Source organism: Alosa pseudoharengus, unplaced genomic scaffold (assembly GCF_046254945.1).
Source record: "Alosa pseudoharengus isolate Yale_2024_CS ecotype anadromous, Long Island Sound unplaced genomic scaffold, YU_APseudo_1.1 YU_APseudo_1.1_scf_6, whole genome shotgun sequence".
NCBI classification, from domain to species: Eukaryota; Metazoa; Chordata; class Actinopteri; order Clupeiformes; family Clupeidae; genus Alosa; species Alosa pseudoharengus.
Genome location: NW_027468848.1, coordinates 43,236,359 through 43,260,055, shown reverse-complemented (window position 1 = coordinate 43,260,055; position 23,697 = coordinate 43,236,359). Strand labels below are relative to the sequence as shown.

Here is a 23,697-nt window from a genome sequence, read left to right as displayed (position 1 = left end):
GGAAGCACCACTTTTAAGATTGACCGTATTAATGTTTTTGGGTCAAATGGCCTTTTGAATAGGAGTGCTATTGAGAACATTGTTTGTGAGTTTACAAAAAAGAACAACTCACTTAAGCAGTTTTAGCTGTTTTTCCGCTCACCGCCATCTTGCCAAAACCTTTCTTTTCAGTAACTCTGTGTACACAAACAATGTTGTCAATGCTCGAGTTCATGTTTAGAGACCCTGGTGATACTTCAATCAGAGTTTAATGTTGTGTTGAGCCTTCTTAGTGTTTTGCCTACATTCTGTAAAGCGCCATGATACATGTGTTATGTTTTGGCGCTCTATAAGCACAATAAATTGAATTGAATTTTAAAAATAGCGATTTTGATGCGATCATAGTTTGATGTCACTAGACATTAAGAAATTATGTTCATTTCAAATACTTATATCACTGACAACAGTATTCCAGCCAGAATATTGTCATTTTAAAAAGTTGCAGCCCTCGACTGATGTTGATGTTGTCATGTTGTGTTTTGGCCTGATGCGCCACCATCCACCTATCTACTAATCACGAAGTCAGTAGTGTTTCGGCATCTGGGTTGCCAGCTCTGCCAGTCAGGGGGGAGGGAATACACCCCTCTACAGTAATTTGAAAGTGATTATAGTACCAGTTTTGGCCACAATCTTACATATGGTTCCTTTAACTCTGTGTCTAAGATAAAACCTAGACTTGTTACTTTTGGTTTGACCTGGTGTGCCAGGTACCCAAGATTACTAAGAGCTCATTTCGACTAACCCGGTACCGGTGCCTGGCCGGTGCCTTATCTAGAACCAGTTCTGCGCATTCCGACCAGAAATGTCAGCTGGTGCTCAAAAGCTAGCACCGGCATGGCTCCGTGAAGTTGCTGGTCCCAAAGTCGGGCACCAAAAACGTCATAGAGGTTGTAGGCGGAGCTACCCCGACAGCAAGAAGGATTCCCGTAGCCATTTCTTTTCTCCCCCAGCAGAAATAGGCTAGTTTCTACCAGGGCTTTGAACCGGTTCAAGGAACGAAAATGAAAACCGGGAACTTTTTGTATTTTACAGGGAACAGAAACGAAACCAGAAACGTTATTATTTTTTATGTTCTGGAACAGGAACACTTATTTAAAAATAATGGTAACCGGTTAATACTGGTTTTATTTCGTTCCTCAAAGTTTTCGTTGCCTAATTAACTAAAAAAAAAAAGTAATTATTTTCCTGCACACGTTACCATGACGGCTGAGGTTCACTTCCTGTGTGACATCACATCAGACATTCGCTGACTGAATGGAGAGAGAGCGGTGGATTACAAAGTCTCCACTCCACATCTTAAATAAGAGGTAAATTACGATCCATCGTTAATTAAAACGCTCATTCCAAACACAATATCAATAGCTATATTTGTCGACTCCACGTTAATGATGGACTAGCGAACATTAGGCCTACTGGATGGCCTTTCCCCCCGACAGTTGCAATTTGTTGTTGCCCGAGTGGCATAACCACGTGTCTTAATAATGTCGTTACGTTTGTGTGGAAATTTTCTCTTTTAACAATAAACTACACATTTGAAATAATTGTGGGCCTATTTAATTATTATTATTATTATTAATATAATTATTATTATGTAATAATGGTTGTAATATTTTTACATTTGGTTTAAGCTGGATGAGAAAGATGTGACATAATTCTATAGCATTAAACAGCTGACAGGAACGAAATTAACTGTTCCGGGAACAGTATTTTTTTGTTCGGGAACGTCAATTTATTGGTGGAACTCATAACCGGAAACGTTATAATTCCGTTTCTGTTCGGAACGAACCGATTGAAAAAAAAAATGGTTCAAAGCCCTGGTTTCTACCAAAAAACAGAGAATAATTCAACAGTGGTCAACTGAGGAAATAAACACTTTAATAAGTGTTTGGACATCAACAGAAATGCAAGAAAAATCAGACGGGGCCGTGAGAAAGGGTAAAATATATGAGCAACAGGGAGAGATGGCAGGCTTTAAAAGAACACTGGACCAAATAACAAACAAACTTAAAGAAAGAGTACAGAGATTATAAAAGTAGAAGACTGGAAGAAGCAAACTGAAGACCGGGAAGACCAAACTGAAGACCAAACTTCAGACAAACTGAAGACCAATTACTGCACAACGTAATTGGAAAACAACCTGCTAATCAACCAGGGGGAGCTCTTAACTCAGCTAGCTACAGCTAACGTTAGTGCTACGGAGATACTGGAAGCTATGTGCGACCTCAACGATGGTCCTTTGTGTGAAGATGGTGAGTTTTCATCTGTTTGTATTAAAAGTTGGTGTGGTTTTAAATGTAACAGTTACTCTTTTAATTTTGCATGTTGTATAATGTTACTCACTTACCTAACATTACTTGTTGATTAGCTATGGGTGTGTTTGTGTAGCTGCTAGCTTGCTTCTAACCTGACCCTAGCCAGATGAATTTCGTTCCGCTTAGCTCCGCCTAGCTTCACTCACATCCATCTGGGACCTCTTCCATTGAGAGTGATTTCTGCAACCGACTATGGTTCAGCCAATCAGGACGCAGGGCGGGAGTTTCATAGATGTGACATAGCGTAGAAGCGACTGTGAGACTGTTATTAGCGTCACGGGTTGGCTTCGATGTAAGTGGTTGAAGTAGCAAGTGGCTTATTCAATCATATGCAAGCATTTTTTGATTAGGCCCAGCCTTCTGAAGGCAACACTTCAATGGATCGGTTCCAGATGGATGAGTGGAGCTAGGCGGAGCGAAATTCATCTGGCTAGGGTCAGGTTAGCTTGCTTCCAGCTCTTGAGGTAAAGTTGTTAATGTTAACGGTAATGTTAAAGTTACAACAGCTAGGCTGTCAGTGTAGTCCTGTCCCGAACTGGATTATCTTGACCGTCTGATCAACATGAGAAAAGATTTCATAATTGAGACTTGCTGTAGTGTAATACTCATCTTGTATTTTTGTATTACAAAAAGTCCAATGTGAAAACAACGACTCGGTGGCACTCCACCATCAACAACAGACACTCACACTGGATTTAGAAGAGGTAAGGAAAAATCTGGCTATGTTTCACTGATCATACTCACTACGCAGTGTAATTATACACACAGCAGTATGTTTTACTTAGTTTGTCAGCTCTTTAAACTCTTGATTCTTTCGCCTACAGTCACCCCCCCCACACACACACACACACAGTCCCGTCCCGTCCTTGAGAGTGCCCAAAGAATCAAGATGTGCCGTCATCCTCGCCTATGGCCATTTGTTCAAAACAAATGTTGTTAGGTTTTTAAATATACAAAATGTTCCTAATGTGGGACACTGCCTGTTACAGCTGTTACGGCAGACGTACACTAATGTGGGACACCTAAGCTCCAGTGTAGCTTTCCCCCAAAACTAATGAATGTCAGTGAAACTATGGGAAAGCCAAAGCTGTAGGGTCCTGTGACCAAAATTGGTGATGTGAATTTAATGTGTTCCCCTCACATTGTAGCATAATATAGCCTACTACTGAAGTCCGAAAAGCAAAAATATTTCCCACTTTAGGGCAATCCACCCCACTATAATCTGTATTATGCCACAGACTGTTATACATCTACATACCGAACATAGTGAATATTTTAGAAGAAAGACATTTACAAATTATGTTTTCTCTGAAGTAACTGTGGCAAAAATGATGGTTATCAAGTTGAAATGAAGCTATTTTTATGTGGGGTTATTTTGTAGGAAAAGGGAAGTCACAGCAACAGGACATGCTGGAGCACATGGAGAAAGTGGATGAAAGAAGAGACCGAGGTAACGCTTTAGAATAACATGTGCTTATTAGGTATTAACAGTACATAATAAGCAGTTAACAATTCATTACTAACAGTTAGTTAACTGTTGTTATCATTTAATAACATTAACTAACTGTTAACATGCAGCTTGTAAGTGTTAATAAGCAGCCTTTTAGGTTACTTACAAGCATATTTGTTAACAGTTGTAAGTGTTAACAAGCAGCTTGTTAATGCTTGTTAATGGTGTTGCAGCCCCCCAATCTAAAGCGAGGACCATGTAGCCTATAGTTCCACAAGCCTAACCTTCTATCTCTCTATACTATATCTCTCTATCTAGCTTGGTTTAGCTGTGAGAAATGCACCTTTAAAATTGTTGCAGTGAGCAGGAATCGAACCCCGGTCTCCTGCATTAGAGAGTGCATCGCTACTTATTGAGCTACACTACTTTTCTTGTACAGCTGATGAAATTGTTTATTTTTAATTCTATATTCCGAAGTGCTATATCACACTAGCTATGCTTTTTACAAATATGTTTCTGATGGAAAAGTGGTGTTTAATTAATGCAGAAACAGACCATGAATGTTCGCCTCTGTTCAAGGCAAACTGAAACATGTTTTAAATCGATCACGAACGTTCGCCTATGTTTGCAACTTTAAACCAGAGCTTATCGTCTTTAAGCCTCGGTTGCTAGGTAACCAAACTATATACAAAGCTGGCATATCTTTAGACTGCTGACAAACTGACAAACTGTTTTATGCGTTCACTGAACAAAGATTATGGAAATTAAACACCACTTTTCCATCAGAAACATATTTGTAAAAAGCATAGCTAGTTCATATATATAGAATATTTTCCATCAGCCAATTAGGAGCAGTAGTGTAGCTCAACAAGTAGCGATGCACTCTTTGACGCGGGAGACCGGGGTTCGATTCCTGCTCACTGCAACAATTTTGAAGGTGTATTTCTCACAGCTAAACCAAGCTAGATAGAGAGATAGAAGGTTGGGCTTGTGGAACTTTAGGCTACACGGTCCTCGCTTTAGATTGGGGGGCTGCAAAATTTACTACAAATAGGTAAGAAAGGTCTTATAAGCGTATTAGTTATCCACCTCTTTGTCTTATACACCATTAACAAGCTGCTTGTTAACACTTACAACTGTTAACAAATATGCTTGTAAGTAACTTAAAAGGCTGCTTATTATCACTTACAAGCTGCATGTTAACAGTTAGTTAATAACAACAGTTAACTTACTGTTAGTAATGAATTGTTAACTGCTTATTATGCACTGTTAATACCTAATAAGCACATGTTATTCTAAAGCGTTACCGAGACCGATTGTTCCTTGAGCACAGCCAGAGATTCAATGAATCGTGGCTGGCCACAGCCCTAACAGAGGAATTATATAGGATATAGGGGACTAGAGTGAACTGAGTGTACACCAGGACTAATGGGAAAGTGTTAACTTACAGCGTCGAGCAGATTCCTGGCTGAGTTCCAGGCGGTAGATAGACAGTCGGTTGGCACCTCCACAAAGGTTTGTCTTCTCTCCTTTGCATTCCATGTTGCATTCACTTTCTGAGACATTGGATGCTTGAATTTTGTGACCACAGTAGCACTCTGCTCCAAACTCCAGGCCAGCATACCAGTAGCCCCTATCACATAGGATAGTGCATAAGGATGTGGTGAGAATGAAGTAGGTGACTATTGAGTTTACCCCCATCATTCACATGTAACATATATGAAATAAGCTCACATGGATAATGAAATCCATAGAATACAAGCTTGCCAAATGCGTAAAGGGGGTCATATTGGTATATTTCTAGGATAAAACCATTCTCATCTATCCTTAAACTTCTTAATCTATACATTGCTCCAACAATCGGGGTACTTTCCGTTTTTTTGACACATCCGGGCATTATTAGGTGAAACTACCCGGAAATATTTGAATGGGGGTCTATAAGAATTTCAGTGCATTACATTTTTGAACCTTACCCAAGTGTTATATATAGCTATTTATATCGATCTAATGCTATGGCCAGCCAGCAGACGAGTTATACAAACTCTCTTCCAAGTCCTGACCGGTGTCGCTATGTTATAGCACATTTAACATGCAGAGTGCAACCACGATATGAGAACGGCTTTGTTTATCATTACCATGGTAAATACAATAGCACTAGTGCTACTGTAGGTGTTGCAGGCTAACTAGCTGAACTATGACATGTAATCACAGCTCCTAGTTCGCAACGTTTCATTCAATCCTTCATTATTAGATTAGACATATTTAACATCGGACATCAACTGACTTTAGCTAGCATGACTGACTGACTTTAGCTAACAAAGTGTTTGCTGCAGACGTAAACAAATTTAGACATCGGGTCCCACAGCCTCTCATCCTGATTGCCTGGAGCCACAAACCCCTTCTTTTCCCTTCCCTTTCTTTTTGTGGCAACATACTAAACCGCAAATCCTTATTACAGTGCATGAAAATGCACTGTACTGTTCTTCCTAGGCTTCTTCTTATTACAGTGCATGAAAATGCACTGTACTGTTCTTCCTAGGCTTCTTATTATTACAGTGCATGAAAATGCACTGTACTGTTCTTCCTAGGCTTCTTCTTCTTATTACAGTGCATGAAAATGCACTGTACTGTTCTTCCTAGGCTTCTTCTTATTCTTATTATTCCATGTCTTCTAACGCAGTTAATGCAGCTTCAACCGTTTAACGTAGAAACTTCATTCAAACATTGACGCGTAGGTCTTAATTAGGACATGTGGGCTTTGTATTTTTCAACTTTGTAACTTTTATACTTTTTAAACTATTAATTAAAAACTATCAACATTTTCCCATTGACTTAACATTGCCCTTTATGACATCACAGCAATTAGAATCTTATGGCAGGTGTTCAGGCCAGCTGGCCCAACTGCCATTCTCAGGCTTTAAGCATACAAACTGGCCCTATTAAGACTACACATCCTGTTCAACTGCTTCCTCTGCCAAAAACTGTTTCAAAATAAAAGTCCTCACTACAATATTTCACTGTTAAACAATTTAACCCTTTAAACTACTGAACTTTTTAAAGGAACACGCCACCCAAAATCAGTAGTGATATATGTTCTTACCGTAACTTTCACGAGTTGAGTCGTACCTCTCCCGCGTCGGTAGGTGCACTCAAACGCTCTGTCGCGCGGCGCGAATGTGTTAGCATGTTGCTATGCTAGCGGGCTCTGCCGTGGCCGTAGAGAGAGGCACATAGCAGTATTCAAACACCTCCACGTTTTACCTACTTAAATTCAGTTGCAGGAGTAGTTGATGAAAAATGTTAGGGCACACAACATGAAACGTGACGATTTTCCAAGCGAATAAACATGAGAACTACAATGTGTGGCGCAATAGCACTTGGGAGTACTTCGACCTAGCGTGGTAATATTATTAACACCTAATTCTAGATCCTATCCACCACAGAGTTTAGAATCCATGCTGGATCGACCCTCAGCCTCTCCCTCCCCTCTGAGCGAGAGAGGCACACACACTAGAGGTGGTGGCTGGTTGTTTTAATGTAGGCTATATGGGTGATGCAGCGCTGCTGACGTGAGGCTATAGCCCTTGCCTGTTCTAGAAAGACTGATCTAATGCAGCAAATATATTAAAAGGCAAAAGTCGTACATTGGCTAGGCCTATCCCCAGAATATCAGCAGCAAAACAGTCTCCAAATAAAACGCACATCGGCCTGTTGCCTATTCTGCCAGCTTGTGACAATATATCGTCCAAAATGCTTGATTGCATTGCATTCTCCACATTTTTAGCTACATTTTCATGTACCACATCAGCATTTTTGTTCAGTGAATCTTTTGTAAATTGCTTTACAATTACCGTCGGGCCTATAGGCCTATTGCCTGGCTTGCCTCAGCTTCGGTCACGTCCTTTTACAATTTTATCATTGTAATAAAAAACGCAATTTGCCACATAATTTCAGCATGCTCCTGGCCTACTAATTAATGCCTATTGTAGGCTACTTTATTTTTTGCAAAAAGAAAGAAATCCTTGATAAAATAACAAGTCATTCACATTATAGGCTACTTTACACACTGTTATGTCAGGTTGACTGACAAGCCTGTTCTGAAGACTCCCATTCATTTTGACTGCACGAGCGCGTCTTTTTCAGACAGACATCGCAATTCATTTTATAGCAGGCCATCGGACAAATATGACGCCTCGATATTAAAGAAACTCCGACTCCATTCATTCTGAAAGTCCACCGCACAACAATGCAACGTGCATGTTCACATTTTTAGTAACAACCGCCAAACTTGCTTGCTTGCCTTACACATCTAAGTTTTCCGACTATTTTTCTTACCTTCTTTTTCCGCTGTGGATGTTAGTGAGTTTGTAGAAGTTTTAGCTCTTACGTTCTGAACATCTCGCACTGCCATCGCCCGATGTCATTTCTTAGTCATATCACTCTCTGTCTCTCTTTTAAATGCCTATTCCCTGAATGGTAGGCTACAATTATGTGTTTTATATATAGGCTAATATCTAAACAAAATAACCCAGGCAGTCTCATCTAGGATATAACACAGGTTGAAGTTGGTTCTATTTAGGGAGGTGAACATCTGTAGATGACTCAGAAATGACATCGGAAGACAAGGAGTGAATATGGCAAGAGGCAAGCCGAAGTCTGCTGACAAGGGCCCGACGGTAATTGTAAAGCAATTTACAAAAGATTCACTGAACAAAAATGCTGATGTGGTACATGAAAATGTAGCTAAAAATGTGGAGAATGCAATGCAATCAAGCATTTTGGACGATATATTGTCACAAGCTGGCAGAATAGGCAACAGGCCGATGTGCGTTTTATTTGGAGACTGTTTTGCGCGACAGAGACTGAGTTTGCTGCTGATATTCTGGGGATAGGCCTAGCCAATGTACGACTTTTGCCTTTTAATATATTTGCTGCATTAGATCAGTCTTTCTAGAACAGGCAAGGGCTTTCTAGCCTCACGTCAGCAGCGCTGCATCACCCATATAGCCTACATTAAAACAACCAGCCACCACCTCTAGTGTGTGTGCCTCTCTCGCTCAGAGGGGAGGGAGAGGCTGAGGGTCGATCCAGCATGGATTCTAAACTCTGTGGTGGATAGGATCTACAATTAGGTGTTAATAATATTACCACGCTAGGTCGAAGTACTCCCAAGTGCTATTGCGCCACACATCGTAGTTCTCATGTTTATTCGCTTGGAAAATCGTCACGTTTCATGTTGTGTGCCCTAACATTTTTCATCAACTACTCCTGCAACTGTATTTAAGTAGGTAAAACGTGGAGGTGTTTGAATACTGCTATGTGCCTCTCTCTACGGCCACGGCAGACCCCGCTAGCATAGCAACATGCTAACACATTCGCGCCGCGCGACAGAGCGTTTGAGTGCACCTACCGACGCGGGAGAGGTACGACTCAACTCGTGAAAGTTACGGTAAGAACATATATCACTACTGATTTTGGGTGGCGTGTTCCTTTAACTGTTCAGCCATTGTAACTGTTACTTGTCATCAACTATGACTCCTACTCACTGTAGCTAGTTAGCTAAGTTAGCCTAGTAACTTGTTTAGCATAGTTAGCATGCTAGCATGTTAGCATGCTAGTTAGCATTTTTAGCAAAACTGCTAAAAACGATTAGCTAAGTTAGCTAAGTCACATGGTTAGCATAGTTAGCATGTTAGTTAGCATTTTTAACAAAACTGCTAAAAATGGTTAGCTAAGTCATATGGTTAGCATAGTTAGCATGCTAGCATGTTAGCATGCTAGTTAGCATTTTTAACAAAACTGCTAAAAATGATTAGCTAAGTTAGCTAAGTCACATGGTTAGCATAGTTAGCATGCTAGTTAGCATTTTTTATAAAACTGCTAAAAATGATTAGCTAAGTTAGCTAAGTCACATGGTTAGCATAGTTAACATGCTAGCATGTTACCATGCTAGTTAACAAAGTTAGCATAACTACTAAAAATGATTAGCTAGGTTAGCTAAGTCATATGGTTAACATAGTTAGCATTTTAGCATTGTTAACATGCTAGTTAGCATAGTAACTTGGTTAACATTATTATCTTTGTTAACATAGTTAGCATAACTGCTAGCAAACATTGGAGCCAATCCAACTGTTAGTTATCGTCAAATATCTGCCTAAATAATTTAACCATTTCAATTATCAACCTATTTAACTGTTCAGTCATTCCAACTATATTAAACCTTATTTACCAAGCAAATAATTTAACCATATGAACTCATCATATTTTTGCATTTTCATGCACTGTATTTCCTTCAGGAAATGCTTTTCTAGTTATTATTATAGTGCATGAAAATGCACTATACTGTTCTTCCAAGGCTTCTTCTTATTACAGTGCATGAAAATGCACTGTACTGTTCTTCCTAGGCTTCTTATTCTTCTTATTACAGTGCACGAAAATGCACTGTACTGTTCTTCCTAGGCTTCTTCTGATTCTTATTACAGTGCATGAAAATGCACTGTACTGTTCTTCCTAGGCTTTTTATTACAGTGCATGAAAATGCACTGTACTGTTCTTCCTAGGCTTCTTCTTATTATTATTCTTCTTCTAACGCAGTGTTTCTCAAACTTTTTCAGACCAAGGACCACTTAACCAATAAATAGAAACCTCACGGACCACCTAGCTAAAAAATAAAAAACAGTAGACCTACTTTAACAGTATATTACACAATAGACATACTCACTGAACAACCTTTCTTATTGTCTTGGCACCTTGCTTATTGTGTCAGAGGACTCATATGATTTAAACTGGCGTAGCTTACACAGTGTTGCAGAACTGTTTGGATTTACATACAAGTGCAATATTGCAAACAACTCATCTATATTATATTTTACCACGTCTGCCCGCGGACCACTTGGGATAGCTTGCGGACCACACTTTGAGAAACACTGTTCTAACGCACTTAATGCAGCCTCAACCGTTTAACGTAGAAACTTCATTCAAACTTTGTCACGTAGATCTTACTTAGGACACCCGGGCAATGTATTTTTCAACTTTGTAACTTTTATACTTTTTAAACTATTAATTAAAAACTATCAAAATTTCCCCATTGACTTAACATTGCCCTTTATGACATCACAGCAATTAGAATCCTATGGCAGGTGTTCGGGCCACCTGGATCTCAACCAAAGATTCTAGAGCGGAGCAAGATAGATCAGTCACGTCATAGGCATGAAGTACGCTCTGAGCCCGACAGGGCGCCATTTTAATAAGCTCAGCGCAACATTTCAGAGTTCCAATTCTATGAGCCCACCTGAACAGCTGTTTTTGCCGTTGCCAGCTGTTTGTTGTCATTAACAACAATGGCCGTTACATCCAGAGCATTTTGCTCAGCAATTAACTGCAAGAACAGGCAGTGCGATCGGCCAGATTTATCATTTTTCACGTTCCCATTGAATAAGGAGAGGTATACTATTTAGACAGATAATGTAGATATTGTATGTATATATTGTAGATCATATGTATTCCCATTGCAAGACCGTATATAATGTTAGCTAGCAGGCTAATTAACTAACGTTATAGCTTACCTTACATTTTAACATCATTCTTCTTTCTACCCATATAAGTTAACCCTTTGTTAACAGCATGCTTAAACACAGGCACATAAGATAGTATCACTCATGTAAGGTTGAGATGAGATGTCACTGAGCATCATGATGACATGATGTTAGACATAGCCTAACATAACATCAGTTTACCTTAAAGTTACCAAAAACCTCTGCTTAAAATAATAGTAGGCCTATAGTATATAGAGTCTTTATTGTCCTATAAGGATATTCTTTTTCACACACATCATTACCATAAGTAACGTTACCATTACGGTCTGATCACACCGTGACATCTCTATCCACATCTGTTCATTTTTGCTAGGTGCCAGAAATGGGTGCAAAACTGTCGAAGGCAAGACTTGGTGAAAAGGACAGCTAGTTACTTAAATGCCAATTGCCGCTTATGTGCTGAACATTTTGAAGCCTGCCAGTTCTCAAGTCACTTGAGAAACCGTCTAAACTGGAATGCATTGCCCACCTTATTCAATCTGCCCAACCAACCTCAACTACTTAAAAGTACACGGAGGATATTAAAAAAAAAAGGAACATCTCTAAAAGGTGAACTCAAAATAATATTTAATGTCAATGTTAAACTCACTTCCATAGACACATTTTAAGATGCTTTCACATAAACAGTTTTTTTTAAATAGAAAGTGCTTTATGTTTGCACTTTCAGTGCATGGTCTTCCGGCAGATCACACCTACAGCCGGCCCATCACTGACGCTGACCTGGTCACCCCCTCCACCTCTGCTTGTCTGACTCAGTCTCCATCTGTGACTCCAACTCCTGACACAGGGAATGATACTGCTGCAGCTCCAAGGCCTAAAAAACATCTAAGTCTTTTAAAGAAAGAACGGCTAAGGACATTTAGATTGAAAAAAAAAGTGCAGAAATTACAGCAGTGTCTTAACAAGGTAAAATTAGAAAAAGATATGTCACCAGATCATTTAATTAGAAGTGCTCAGTATTTTTTGGAGGAACCAGCACTCTCCTTCTTCGCTGCACAGCTGCGGAATTCCAGCCGTAGCTGTAAACTGAAAGGGAGGAGATGGACACACTCCGACAAAGTCATTGCACTTTCTCTTTACCATCAAGGGCCACGAGCATATAAATTTTGCCAACGTATATTTAAGCTACCATCAGTACCATCTCTGCGCCGGTGGCTCAGTGGGATGGAGATAAGGCCAGGATTTTCTCCCACTGTCTTTGACTTGTTAGCCAGTCGTGTCAATGACATGACCCAACAGGACCGACTGTGCGTGTTAACGTTCGATGAGATGAGCTTAAGATCAGGCTTGTCATACAACATCAGTAGTGACAGTGTGGAGGGATTCGAAGATTTTGGCCCCCAGGGAAAGACGGCGCGTATGGCAAACCATGCTTTGGTGTTTATGGTTAGGGGTTTGACTGGGAAGTGGAAGCAGCCTGTGGGGTATTTCCTTTCTAAAGATGCTGCCCCAGCAAACATTTTACAGGCTCTTCTAAAAGAGTGTTTGGATAAAATTAGGGCAATAGGCCTACTTCCAAAAGTTGTGGTCTGTGACCAGGGGTCAGGTAATGTCTCACTTTTTAAGCTGCTAGGCATCACCCCTGAGCAGCCTTTCTTTGTACATGCTGAAGAAAAAATCTTTGCATTGCATGATCCGCCACACCTGCTGAAAAACACAAGGTCAAATCTTGAAAGGTATACATTTCGAATTAAACAGCAAACACCCAAAACTGTAAGGTGGTCATACCTCCGGAAGTTTTTTGAATTCGATTCCCAATTGCCAATTCGAAAGGCACCAAAATTAACAAAAGGCCATTTTCAACTAAACAGCTTCTCAAAGATGAGGGTAAACAAAGCAGCCCAGGTACTGAGCCACACTGTTGCAGCAGGTCTTTACACCTACGTGGCCTTAGGCAGAATCCCTGGAGAAGCTGTTCATACAGCCGAGTTTATAGAACTCATAGACAGCTTGTTCGACTCCTTTAATGGCAGGTTTTTCAGGGACACAAAACCACTTAAGCGCCCACTCTCGCACAAATCTGGCCATCTGAAATTCTTTGAGGCATGCATTCCAGTCCTTAAAAACTTAGAGGTAGTGGGATCAAAAAATGTCCTTTTCATCAAAGGATGGTTACTCGCTATAGCTTCTGTCACTCAGCTGTGGGACCACCTACAGTCCACTCACAAGCTGCAATATATGTTCACCTCCAGATTAAATCAGGACATCGTCGAAAATCTGTTTGCTACAGTGAGGAGGAAAGGTGGTTGTCGTGATAACCCTTCGGCAAAGGAGTTCAGGTGTGCACTGAGGATGGTCATGGTGGCAGAACTAATCAGACCAGTTGTTGGGGCCAACTGTGTCCCAGACACTGACAAATATGTCTCAACACTGAAAGACATAGGCAAGACACCACAGAGTAAATTAAAATCTGCAAATTCTATCTTGCAACAAACAAAAAGCACGCCATACACCAGTGTCTACCTTGACATCCCTGAGCAGAACACTCTAGCCTACATTGCTGGTTATCTGTGTCGTCGCTGTGTAACTGCACATGAGTGTGACACATGCAGAAGTGTACTCCTGTCCCCTGAAAAACAAATTAATGACCCAGCACATTTATTTATCCACCACAAGGCATACGACACAACACAATCAGATTTCGGCTCACTTCTAGTTCCATCAGATCTATTCCTGCAATTTTGCAATGAATGTGAACAAGTATTTAGGGAAGAATTCAATGACAAAAAAATGACAAGAGAGAACATATGCTCTAAAATCAACCAGGCCATTCATAGTCAAGCAACGTACAAAAGTTTACCACTCTGCAGTAATGCGGTGAAATCAAAACTTGTCTGTACATTCGTCAGTGTCCGTGTGCAGTATGCACTGAAATTCAAAAATAGGGAGTTAAGCCACAAAAATGTACAAAAACAATGCAGAAAACTTAAAAAGGTTACTCATAAATAAGATGTCATGTTTTCATGTTTCTAATTCATTAAATCTGTAAATATGTCAAGATATTTTTGTACAATCTATATTTAGAATTAATACTTGTGTAATAATATGTAATAAATGTTTGATTGACTGACTTCTCACTAACTATTTGGGTGTCTGTGCCTGCCTTGTGTTCTTAGCTAAAACTAATTTGACAATGTATGTCTAGTCATTTTATTAAATCGCCTGGCCCAAGCTTGAATTCAGCTTGAGTCAGTTCCTGATAACTTTAAGCCTTATAAGCCAAAACTCTCCTTCGAAATCGCTGGGCTATCTCTAGAAAACACCTCAGCTGAGACGGGGCTTCCGTTGATAACAAATAAAAAAGAGGGCATCGAGGATAGACTAATATAGGTCTAAAACCATAACCGTTCTTGCCAATAAACAGGACGTTTCTGGAGTTTGTGCATCTAACGTTAGCACCCCATGGGAAGTAACGTTAGCTAACGCTACCCCCCGTGCTGCGGTCTAAAGCGCCATCGTTTGACAAATACTAGCAATTTAACACTGTTCGTTTATTTACTTGACCAGATATTAAAATGGTCAAATGTACAGTCTCCGAGAAAGCACATTTATCATGTATGCCTCTAGAGTGATTTTATTAAATGACCTTACCCAAGCCTGAATTCCGCCTGACAACTTTAACGTTAAGCCTCTCCCTCGAAATTGCTGGGCTATCTCTGGAAAGCACCTCAGCTGAGACGGTGCTTCCGTTGATAACAAATAAAAAAGACGGCATCGAGGATAGATTAGATTAAATTAGATTAAATTAGATTCTAGATTAATATAGGTCTAAAACCGTAACCGCTCCTGCCAATAAACAAGACGTTTCTGGAGTTTGTACTAACGTTAACGTTAACGTTATAATATAACCTGAACAGACTCGTGCTGCTGTCTAAAGCCCATCGCTTGGACAAATACTATAACCAACACTTAACACCGTTCATTTATTTATTTGACCAGATATTAAAATGGTCCAAATACGATTCTGTATTACTGCTTATGCTATTCAAGAAAGTACATTTATGTTAAATGACAAATTTAGTCTATAATCAGTCGTCAAAATCCTATGTTAGCCCTAGGCTACGGGAGCTTAGTGCAGTGAATGTAGCTCAACTTACCTTCAGTATAAAGTTACCGAAAATTATTAGAGAACTATTCCTGTAGATAAATGATGTATAACGAATATGTATAATATATAATTCGTTTTTCCTAATATAATCACGTATAATATCTCTGAACGATAAAAAGTTATGCTGATGTCAGGATAACGCCACATGTTTCCCACGATGGCCAGCGTCTGTGACGCCACCTGAGCTTATTAAAATGGCGCCCATGGAGTCATAGAACGTACTTCAACATATCCAATGTATTTTCCAGCCAGTAATCCATCTTGCGCGTAGCGCTCTAGAATCTTTGATCTCAACTGCCATTCTCAGGCTTTAAGCATACAAACTGGCCCTATTAAGACTACACATCCTGTTCAACTGCTTCCTCTGCCAAAATCTGTTTCAAAATAAAAGTCCTCACTACAATATTTCACTACTAAACAATTTAAGCCTTTAAACTACTGAACTTTTTAACTGTTCAGCCATTGTAACTGTTACTTGTCATCAACTATGACTCCTACCCACTGTAGCTAGTTAGCTAAGTAACTTGGTTAACATAGTTAACATGTTAGCATGCTAGTTAGCATTTTTAGCAAAACTGCTAAAAATGATTAGCTAAGTCACATGGTTAGCATAGTTAGCATGCTAGCATGTTAGCATGCTAGTTAGCATTTTTAGCAAAACTGCTAAAAACGATTAGCTAGGTTAGCTAAGTCACATGGTTAACATAGTTAGCATGTTAGCATTGCTAACATGCTATTTAGCATAACTACTAAAAATGAAAACATTAGCTAAGTTAACTAAGTTAAGTATTATCCACCTATTTAACCGTTCAATCATTCCAACTATATTAAACCTTATCTACCAAGCAAATCATTTAACCATATGAACTATCCACCTATTTAACTGTTCAGTCTCTCCAACTATATTAAACCTCATCTACCTAGCAACCAATATAGTTTGTTTTTACTCTGTATGATATTTTACATCATATTTTTTGCATTTTCATGCACTGTATTTCCTTCAGGAAATGCTTTTCTAGTTCTTTTTCTTCTTCTTCTTCTAACGCACTTATGTCAACTGCATTCCATTGGCTCTGTACCTGTACCTGTGTTAAATGACAATAAAGTTGAATCTAATTTAAAACTAATCTAATCAATACTAGGCTAACACAGACATAAAGTGCCTTCTTGTGGCTGATACAAACATTTTTTAAGACACAGCAACTAAGGCATGAAGGTAAGAATCAAGGTAAAAGCAGCATGCATAAATTAAAACAAAGCCACAAACGGTGATGACTGATCAGAACCTAGGGTTCCACAACCCATGACATTTCGGAATTTAACAATGCAATCGTGTACAGTATGTGTCAGGCATATATCTGATATGTATGAATACATATACATGTACACCAAATCTGAGATGAATCTGATAAAACATCTATGGTAGAGCTAAGACCAGTGAAATAGCCATTTATTCTGTTGCCAGATGTTGGTACTATGCCTGACATGCATTTTGGGTATTCAATGTGCCGACTGATGTGCAAGCCAAATTTCATGAGTGTTCGACCAATGGAACAACCTCTTAATGGGTCAAAATTGTTCATGTTTTAGCATGCACAAAATCCCACATACTTCACTTTCTGTTGGGTGTGGGTAAGGCAGTGCACATACAAAAGTTGTTTGTCTTGGGGAGTAACACACACCTACCAAACTTGGTGTGTGTAGCTGAAGCTATATGCCAACCACAGCATCAGTGACATGAATGTGAATCCTGATGTGTGTCAAATTTAATTAACTTGCACCCATGGGGTAGCCTGACGAGCCAGACCCACATTAAAATGTAGGATCTGGGCATTCACCGTTCGCAGTGCTCAGTCCGAGGGGCGGGATAATCAGTTGTCTTTCAAATTCCCTCTGCACGCAATAGGACAGCGGAGGCGCTATGAGTCCCATGCGTTTCCCACCAGCGGAGCCAGTTGGCTAATTCAAACGTTTGCCAACTTAATAAAAGCTTAACTCGTGTCACACTGTTCGCCAGCAGCAACATCCATCTTATTTGTTTTCAAGTAGCAGGGAATTCAAGCCAAACCGTTGCAACTCTGCCATCAACCATTATGTTAAGCCCACCTAACGACTCTATACACGATTTCATTGGCCTGATTGAGTTTCGATTTCTGGAGCTCACAAGCCAACGGAGAGTTGCTAGACTAGCCCTGGCAGCAAATATATTTTGCTGCCGCTAGGGGCGCGTCTAGATTTCTAGGCTACCCATGGGGACCACTTAAAAAAAGGCAAAATCAGGCAGAAGGAAATCTACTATAATAATAATAATAATAATAATAATAAGAATAATAATCATCATCATCTTTACAAAACAATAGGGCTTTGCACCTTCGGTGCAGGCTGCTTCGGTGCTCAGGCTCTAACCAGCGGTATTCATGACACAGCAATGAGGAGTAAGAAATCATGTGACTTCTTGCGTCATATGCATCTTAAAAACTCTAATTCTAAGATAGCAACAGAGCAATTGCCTCCATCAGACTACCAGAGGATGACAATGCAGAAGTTAAAGTACCAGTCAAAGGAAAAAGAAGAAGGAGCAGGAGTAGAAGAAAGGAAGTAGGGGGGGGGGGGGGCAGTGTGCAGCTAGTATGTAGAGGAGGCTTACTGTAGCAAGCAGTGTGCTGTATGTATGTGAGGTGATGACAGTGATGATGTAAGTCTGTGTGTTTTTTTTTGTGTGTGTTGGGGATGGGTGGGGGGTGGGGGGTCAGAAAGGCTAGGCAATCAAGGACATGGGTAGATAGATGGAGGACAAATCAAAAATAATAAATATAAAGTTGTATGGAGATGTGCAAAAGTTGGAGAAAGTCAGATATGTGTGTGTGTGTGTGTGTGTTTTGACGTGTGATGAAATAAGAAAATAAATAAAAGGTCTGTAGCATAGGAGAGGGATGAAAAAGTGCTAAAAGTCATGTAGGTGTGTGTGTGTGTGTGGGGGGGGGGGGGGCGGGGGGTCATGAGTGCTGAGGAGTGAATGAGTGCAAAGTCAGTATAGTGTGAGTTCAGAGTTGGGAAATGTTTGAGAGTGCTGAGGAGTGAATGTGTGCAAAGTCAGTATAGTGTGAGTTCAGAGTTCGGATGGCCTGGGGATAAAAACTTCTCCTGAGTCTCTCAGTTCTGGCTTTGTGACTACACAGGCGTCTTCTTGATTTCAGCGGTAGGAATAATCCATTGTTAGGATGAGAAGAGTCCTTCAGAATCTTTTGGGCTCTTAGGAGTACTCTCCTGGAATAGATATATTGTAGAGCAGGGAGTTGAGTTCTTATAGTACGTTCAGCTGAGCGCACTACTCTCTGCAGAGTACTACAATCTCTAACTGTGGAGTTCCCATACCAGGTGATGATGCTACCAGTTATAACACTCTCAACTGCTGAAGTGTAGAAGGCCTTCATGATGGATGTAGAAACTTTGAATTTCCTTAGCTGAAGAAGGAAGTAGAGTCGTTGTCTGGACTTCTTCAGAACATATTGAGTGTTAACAGATAAAGGAAAATTAATTAATTAAATTAACAAATTAAAGGAAAACTTAAAACATGTGTCACCTGTCTGGAAGTAGACTTTGCTTGCTATCTAACTGGCTGAGTCAATATACCAAAAAAAAAAACATTAAATAAATAAATAAAATAAAATAAGAAAATAATCACTCAACAAATAACTATTCTTTGCTGAATATGTGAACTCAAACTAATGTTAAGGCTCGCTCTTTCATGACTGTCAAGACTGATTATGTCTCTTTCTTTCCTACAACGGCATGCAGACAGGCCTACATCTGTTATCATGAGCTACCAACCAGTAGGCTAGCAATGCAGAGATGTGACGTTGGGTGATGTGAAGATGACTGACTTGTTGGATAAATTTAACTTCTTTCCAAACGGCACGATATGCACATATGCATGGTGCTTTAATGTCCTTTCCACTTGTAGGGCCTATAAGCATTAAACCACAAAACTAAGCTGAAGTTTGAGACATGACCAAGGCCGTAGCCAGGATTCAAATACCGAGGTCAGGGGTGTTGATAGAAATGTTGCCCCCTGCGAAATACTATGGGGGTCCGGGGGCATGCCCCCAAGGAAGAAAAATGTGAAAGATAACCCCTTAAATGATGACTTATGGTGAATATTGCGGATACTTATAAATACATTGACATAAATATAATTTATACATTATAGCATAAATCACACAGCCTATTAGGCATATGGTACATTTATAAAAGAGCAAAGTAACTTATATATGGCTATGAAAGACTTAACCATAGAGGGCTGTAATGTAAAGGCAATCATGATCATTTATAATATGTTTTGTCTATAACTTAAACCAACACACTTTTCCACAATATTCTACTTCTTTAGATGCACCTGTGTATTTCAAGAGCATTTTCTCCAATTGGTTTTGTGGATATTTATACTGATCTCTGCTCCATCTTTAATTAGGAATGCTCTGCTTCTCCTCATCAGAGTAGTGAATGTTGCATTTATAAATTGCAGTGTCAGGTTGCGGAGCTTGTACCTTCTGACACAGTGAGTGTCACATATTGACACACACTCACTTGTGAGGGCCCTTTGCCTATTATTTCCCTCTCTTCTCCTAGCTCTTTCTCCTCATTTTCACCTTTCTGCCTGATTTCCCTTCTCCTGTCCCCTGTGTAAATAACTGACCAATAATCAATATCATGCTTAGATAATATCCATATAAATATCTACTATTATCTATCTATATACGACACAACACTGGTGGGCCTCATCACTAAGGGCGATGAGGCTCACTACAGAGAAGAAGTAGACCTGCTGGCTAAATGGTGCAAAGACAACAACCTCCTGCTGAATGTCAGCAAGACCAAGGAGATTGTTGTCAACTTTCAGAGAGGCCACAAACAACTGCCACCACTGTCCATCGACGGAGATGCTGTGGAGAGAGTGAGCAGCACAAAATTTCTGGGGGTGCACATCAGCGAAGACCTCTCCTGGACCACCAACACAGCATCACTGGCGAAGAAAGCCCAGCAGCGCCTCTACTTCTTGCGCAAATTGAAGAAGGCAAGTGCCACGCCTCCCGTCATGACTACATTCTACAGAGGGACCATCGAGAGCATCGTGTCCAGCAGCATCACAGTGTGGGGCGGAAGCTGCACAGATCAGAACAGGAAGACCCTCCAGCGCATTGTTAACACAGCTAAGAGGATCATTGGAGCACCACTCAAAAGAAATACACATACAATTTTAAGCATTTCAAGCACTTTTTCCGAAATGCAAGCACTTTTCAAACCTTAAAAACGCAACATTAAAATTCAAGCATTTTCAAGGATTTCAAGCACCTGTACAAACCCTGATATTTACCAGACATAATATGTACTTATTTACACCCATAACGGCGAATTGTAATTTTTAACTCCCTAGCGCTGGTGTCATGTTTTGTTGCCCCGTCTAGGCTCATTGACACCAGACCCTTCTCAATTGAAAGTGGGTCTGGACAACGTTAATTGATTGATTGATTAAAAACTTTATTGAACAACAATCAACAACTAGAATTGCCTCTCCAAGGAACTGCAAGAGTAGGTTAGATCAGGTGCAGTTTGCCAAAAAGATTGGAGTACTTCATTTTTGAAAATTGAACACACAGATCAAAAGTTGTCTGCATTAACACACTATCCAATAAGCCAAAATGCATAAAGAAAGCGGTTGCTATGCTGGTTGCTATGCTGGTCACATTGCTAGGTTGTTGCTAGGGTAATTAGCATGGTTGCTAGGGTGTTGCTAGGGTAAATAGGATGGTTGATAAGGTGTTTTAGGGTACGTATCGTCGCTGTCGGGCGGAAACCTCGTAACTCCATTTTTTTCTTTTTTGTTCTTTCATAAATCGATATTATTGGTCAATCCTCACGTCAGTCTGTAAGTTTAATACAAATGTAACCAATGAAAAGTGTTGAAAATAGCTTGGGACTAAATCTCTTAACTCCATTGGACCCTCCAACTGTCTGCAATACCTCGTATCTCCACCCCCTCGTCAAGCAAAAGCAAAGCTGAACAAGTCACAACGTCCATCTTGCATGATTTTTTGTCCGCAGTATATCGACTCCTTTTTTAAGGAAAGTATCTCCTTAGAATGTTTTTAAAATGATCTTAAGGGGATTCAAATGTACAAATATGCAGTACATTCATTTGATCTATAATGATAATTGTGTGATACTAGTGTTTCTGAAGATATTAAGTGACAAGAAATTGTTCTCTCACTAACGTTAGCTAGTTAGGTTCTAGCTAACTTATAGTTTACAGCAGTGGTTGCCAACCCGTCGATCGCGATCGACCAGTAGATCTTTAGGACTTGCCCAGTAGATCCCGAGAATAACAGGACAATTAAAAACAGTCACCAAATTCCCACATGTTCGCCAACGTTTACAGGGCGTAGCCTACATTTCAGCGTGGGATAGGATAGCGCATGATTTATCCAAGACCTAGCCATCATAATGTGAGAAATTCCTGCATACATTTACAGTGCTGTCTGATAACGTTAATCTAATAATGGAGCAGCGTGAATGCGGGACCGGACGAACCAACTTCTGACTTGAACCGAACGTAACCCCATGCAGACACACACACACGCGCACAGCACCACTTTGCAGGTGCGCTCTCTCTCTCTCTCTCTCTCTCTCTCTCTCTCTCTCTCTCTCTCTCTCGCAACAGGACTTGTCACCGCTGAAGTCAAATTATGTTAGATGCTTCTATATCAACTGCTAACTGACAGAAAATAAAAAACAAAAGTTTAGCGATCAGGAATTTGTTCTCCATTTGAAGAATGTAATCGATTGCGGACGTGCACAGATACGGAGTGCATAGGCCTAGGCTTAGGTTACTTTCACTTTCTAGAGTGCGCATTAATTACGTGAAAGATGCTTCATACCAAAACAGCGATCAAACATCAAATTTATCATGACGTATTGTCACAAACACTTACTCTAATTAGAAAATCAAAACCAAAATCATGTAAGTGAAGACTATGTTAAAGTGTTGTTATCTCATTGACGCCTGTATAAGGGGGTGGAGGATGTGATATTTTTGACCTGATACATTTGCCTAAATAAAAGGCCTTAAATTGGAAGTATTTTAGCTTTGATTTTCTTTTGACGCTTCAAGGTAGATCTTGCCTTTGTTTAGGGCGAGGTTAGGGATCTTGGGCTCAAAAAGGTTGGTGACCACTGGTTTACAGTGTATCAAGGTTTTCCATGAGACAAGTAATAACCTCATCTGACATTACACTCAGTAACCATATTGGTCAGATTTGTTATACGCTAATGTAGTCTATCAGGCCAAAAAAATCTTGACCTGGTGGGTGTGTAACCTTAACATTATCGTTAGCGCGCGGACAGAAAATAATTTGCACACCAGTAACATTAACCTAACATTGTCGTTACTGCTTTTGCAAACATACACCGTTAGTTCAGTATGTTAACCGGAGATGTGCAGAACTTTTCCTATCCTACTCAGATCATTGTCAGCACAGAAATAAGCTATTGTAGCGGAGTTATGACAGTGTTCAGAACAAAGTTCAGATGCTGTCATGTTCATCAACTAGCAATCTTCTTCATGATGGTAAACTTGCCGTAGCCTGTCGAGGCAAACTAACGCTAATGTTTTGGTTACATGACTTGTTGTTTACTCTTTTTACAGCAACAATGTCTGTGTCTCTTGAAGAACCGTGTTCATTGGTAAATGTGTCATTTTGATGAGGCTAAGAGGTTAATGCCTAGTAGTGAGACTGAGAGCTCTGATGGACACTGGTCAGAGAGAGAGGAAGAGATGGCGCTGGAGGCAGAAAAAGTTCAGTTGGAAGTGCATGCTTGTAGAGTGAATGTTAAAGATTCAATTGTATGTTTTCACATTAAAATGGATAATGAGTTTCAAGCAGATGGATTTCTGAAAAGTTGTCAGTCTGTGATAATAAAAAAGACATACCCTCAAACTAATATTTTATTGTCTTTTTAAAGATGTCCCTGCTGAGGCTGAGGATGACACAGAGGCTACGACTGCACATGACTGGTGACCTGTCGGCACTCGTCCTGTACACTCAGCTGTTACTTGCACACACATACACATACAACACATAGGCCTACACTCATACATGGGCCCAGGGTGCGATTTGTGTAAAAACCAGAGGGGGG

The 23,697-nt window shown here is 40.1% G+C and overlaps 1 protein-coding gene across 1 annotated transcript in view; it reads right to left on the bottom strand.

Annotated features, from left to right (window-relative positions):
• Positions 1 to 23,697, bottom strand: part of wscd2 (WSC domain containing 2) — a 242,732-nt gene that overhangs the window by 87,951 nt on the left and 131,084 nt on the right. Inside the window, exon 4 of the mRNA XM_076271403.1 lies at positions 5,250 to 5,434. Within this exon, the coding sequence (XP_076127518.1) occupies positions 5,250 to 5,434 (185 nt within the window). The remainder of the gene's footprint in view (positions 1 to 5,249; positions 5,435 to 23,697) is intronic.